This window comes from Camellia sinensis, chromosome 14 (genome assembly GCF_055761805.1).
Source record: "Camellia sinensis isolate YWXY chromosome 14, ASM5576180v1, whole genome shotgun sequence".
Taxonomy (NCBI): Eukaryota; Viridiplantae; Streptophyta; class Magnoliopsida; order Ericales; family Theaceae; genus Camellia; species Camellia sinensis.
In genome coordinates, this window is record NC_138974.1 from 101,039,945 (window position 1) to 101,043,635 (window position 3,691).

General features: G+C 34.2%; 1 protein-coding gene across 1 annotated transcript; it reads right to left on the reverse strand.

Annotated features, from left to right (window-relative positions):
- Positions 1-1,407: 1,407 nt before the first annotated feature.
- On the reverse strand, positions 1,408-2,475 carry LOC114323723 (uncharacterized). The gene has a single exon (XM_082905152.1). It carries the CDS (start codon positions 2,473-2,475, stop codon positions 1,408-1,410), a length of 1,068 nt encoding a protein of 355 aa, XP_082761278.1.
- Between the last annotated feature and the right edge of the window lie 1,216 nt (positions 2,476-3,691).

Genomic DNA, 3,691 nt, shown 5'->3' on the forward strand with positions numbered 1-3,691 from the left:
AAGATGCCTTAAACATGGCCTAGGAATGCCTAGGATGGAAAAAGGATACAAAGATGCACTTTAAAACACTTTTCAAAATTTTCAGAAAACAGGGGTCTCGCTCGAGCGTGGCTTTCTACGCTCGAGCGGACATGCAGACAAAGGATCTCCGCTCGAGCGTGACTTCCTTCGCTCGAGCAGACTGTAAACTTCAAGAAAAGTACTGGATGCATGCAATTTACGCTTGATGGACGCTCGACCTCCGCTCGGGCGTGAGACTCAAGTTCTCGCTCGAGCGTGAACTCTCTCGCTCGGGCGGACTGTAAAACACAAGAACTTATGGGTACATGCATTTTACCCTCGAGCGCAACTTTCCACGCACGAGCGGAAGTGCACGACTCAGAGGGTACGCTTGAGCGTGAAATCCTACGCTCGAGCATGGGTCCAAAATCTGGAATTTCCAGATTCATCCTCAAGTACAAAACTCAAGCATTTAAGCCTCAAACTCTATCCTTTTGGGCTAATTTTTTGGAAAACACCTAAAAACCCATAATACAACATGTTTCAAAGATCAATTTTGTAAAATCAAGCCCAAAGGTAAACCAATTGAACACCAATTTCAAATAAACTTCAAGAACATGATGTACATTTAACATGCATGTGTTCAATTGAATTCAAAGCTACTAACGTATGACCAAATGCAAGTTTTAGCTCAGGAACATGACGAATTCATGGACTACAACTAGAAAATGGACATGTATGTGGAAATTCATAAAGAACAACCTCAAAATTCAAGAATATGTACATGCATGCATGGATTAAGCCTCAATTCAACACTTTAAACCATAATTTGACTCTAACCTCCAATAATCCCATGAACCATGCAAGAACAACTCAAATGCACAAATGAGAGGATGAAATCTCTACCTTAGGTCTTGAATTCAAGGTACACAAGCTCAAATATGAAACCTCTCTTCAAGTCTTCTAATTTTCCAAGCCAATTCTAGGTGAACTCAACTTTTCTTCCAACTCTCTAGCTCTCTCTCACGTTTGCTCTAGGAAGTGGCTGAAGAAATGTTATGTCACTTGTGTATGAAGTGAAGAGGAGTTAGCCTAGAATCACCCACTCAATGGCATAAATGCAAATAACTCAAGTTGATGTATTTTAACTTTATTTAATCTAATTTAATCATACCAAATCACATTTCAATTAAATCTACCATAAACTCACATAGATTCTAATTATCACAAAATACCAGTCAATTTTAGATTCGGCCGCCGATAAGGCCTTCAATTTACAGTTCGAAATTAAAACACGAACAGATCATTTAGTAGTCAAACAAATACAAATGCATTTACAGACAATACACTCATGCAATCAGTTTAGGATTTCCTCCTTATCAGTTACTTATCATATTCAGTCATAGTTTAGTAGTAATCAGAGGTGAAGGTTGTCACAGAAAAGTATTTTTCTAGTTTGATTATCGACAAAACTACACTTTTGACTTCCCCGGCCAACATTTGTATCACCACATTTTGAATTTTATGACTCAGATAATGGTAATGAATCTCACCCTTTTCTATCCGCCGCAAGTGTTGTTCCATCGTTGGATCAAACTCGCCAATCATTTCAATTATGCTTAAAAAAAGTTCATTGCTCTCTTCATAAATCTTCTCATGGCTTCCACGAAAAGGCAAATTATTCTTGGCAAGTGTTTTCACAACTGCAATTATCGTCAATAAAACCCGTCTCAAGTGCTCTTTTTCTTTGTTAACTTGTTCTTGTATACTTTTATCTATTGTTTGATGCTTTCCCAATCTTTCCTCCAACTCAATCCATTTGCTCATGCAAGTGATGTGTTCGTTACCACTTTCATGGCCTTTATGTCTCTCACCAATATTTCTCCAGTCTTTAAATCCTTCGGTAGCCAATTGAGTCTTATTTCCCTCTTGCTTAAACAACTTACAACAAAAGCAAAATACTCTATCCAAAAGTTCCGAGTATACCAGCCATGTCCTATCAAATTTTTCTCCATTTGGTAAATGCCGAATATAATGAACAAGTAAGAAATGCCTATGCCTAGAAGAATCATCCTTAGGGAAGTTGAACTCACAATTTCTTCTCACGGGACCTCTTTCGACTAAAAGATCTCGTAAGTTCTGATTAATTATTTTCCAAGTCCCTGGATCATCTATATTTGAATGCTCACATTCCGTATTCATCTCATCATCTTGATTGGCATCTGCACTCCCAAATTCCCCATTTCCTTCTTCAGCCACCAAATTTTCATTCTCATTATCCACCAAATTTTCATTCTCATTATTCACCAAAGTTGCAAATTCTTCACTATTCAAGCCTTCAACTGATTGTTCTATTTGTTTGTCACTCGTAAAGAATTTATCAATAGCTCCTCTTTGACACTCGACTAATTTTTCGACTCTTTGCTTCTTTTTCCTTTTTGCGAATCCAGACGAATAATTTCTTTTAAGAGTCATGATGAGCTGAGATCAAAATATTTTTTTAGATCAAAATTCAAAACAAGAGCACCACCACTTAACAAAACATAAAACTTTTAAATTATGTGATGTGAACTATTAAATTTAAATGAATTCTTCTTGATGATGTAAACACCAATATTATAATAGCAATTAATTGGGCAAAAGACAAGACAAATATTTAATTAATTGAATAGAAAAAAAAATATTTACCTGTGCTTACTATGTTGACATCAAAATATTTTTTTAAATCAAAATTCAAAACAAAAGCACCACCACTTAACAAAACACAAAACTTTTAAATTATGTGATGTGAACTATTATACTTAAATAAATTTTTCTTGATAATGTAAATACCAATATTATAATAACAATTAATTGTGCAAAAGACAAAATAAATATTTAATTAATTAAATAGGAAAAAAAATATTTACCTATGCTTGCTGTGCTGAGATCAAAATATTTTTTTAAATCAAAATTCAAAACAAGAGCACTACCACTTAACAAAACACAAAATTTTTAAATTATGTGATGTGAACTATTAAACTTAAATAAATTTTTCTTGATGATGTAAACACCAATATTATAATAGTAATTAATTGTGCAAAAGACAAGATAAATATTTAATTAATTGAATAGAAAAAAAAAAAAAATTACCTGTGCTTGGTCGCTGCTTCGTCTGGGCTGCACAGCTTCTTCTCCTTGCAGGTGTGTGCTATCAAAGGGAAGGTTAGATTAAGAGATGATAGGGTTAGGAATTAGAAAAAAAAATGGGCCTTTTAGATTGTTGGGCTGGGCCTTAAATTGTTGGCCTTTTAATGGGTCAAAAAAAATTAAGTTGGTTTGGGCCTTTTTTTTAATTTTTTTTGGATTCAAAACACACCTAACATATTATACTAACTTATAATAGGAGGAGGCCCCATTTTGGGCCTATTTTGAGGGGCCCTAAGCCATGGCCTTGTGGGCCTATGGCCAGGGTCGGGCCTGGTTTTTGCCTTTCTACTTATTGGTTTGATTCAACAATGTAATAAAATTGAGAATATTATCATTTTTTTTTCTAGTTTTAAAACTGAAAACATTATTATTATTATTATTATTATTATTATTTTCATTTTTGAACTTCTTCTTCTTCTTTTTTTTTTTTTTCCAGTTTTGCAAATCAATGTTCCATCATCGTGCTCCTTATTTTTTTTTCTTTTAGTTTTTTCAATTTGAA

Bases quoted from the DNA above. Each gene is read 5' to 3' on its own strand.
- LOC114323723 (XM_082905152.1), bottom strand. From the start codon at position 2,475: ATGACTCTTAAAAGAAATTATTCGTCTGGATTCGCAAAAAGGAAAAAG.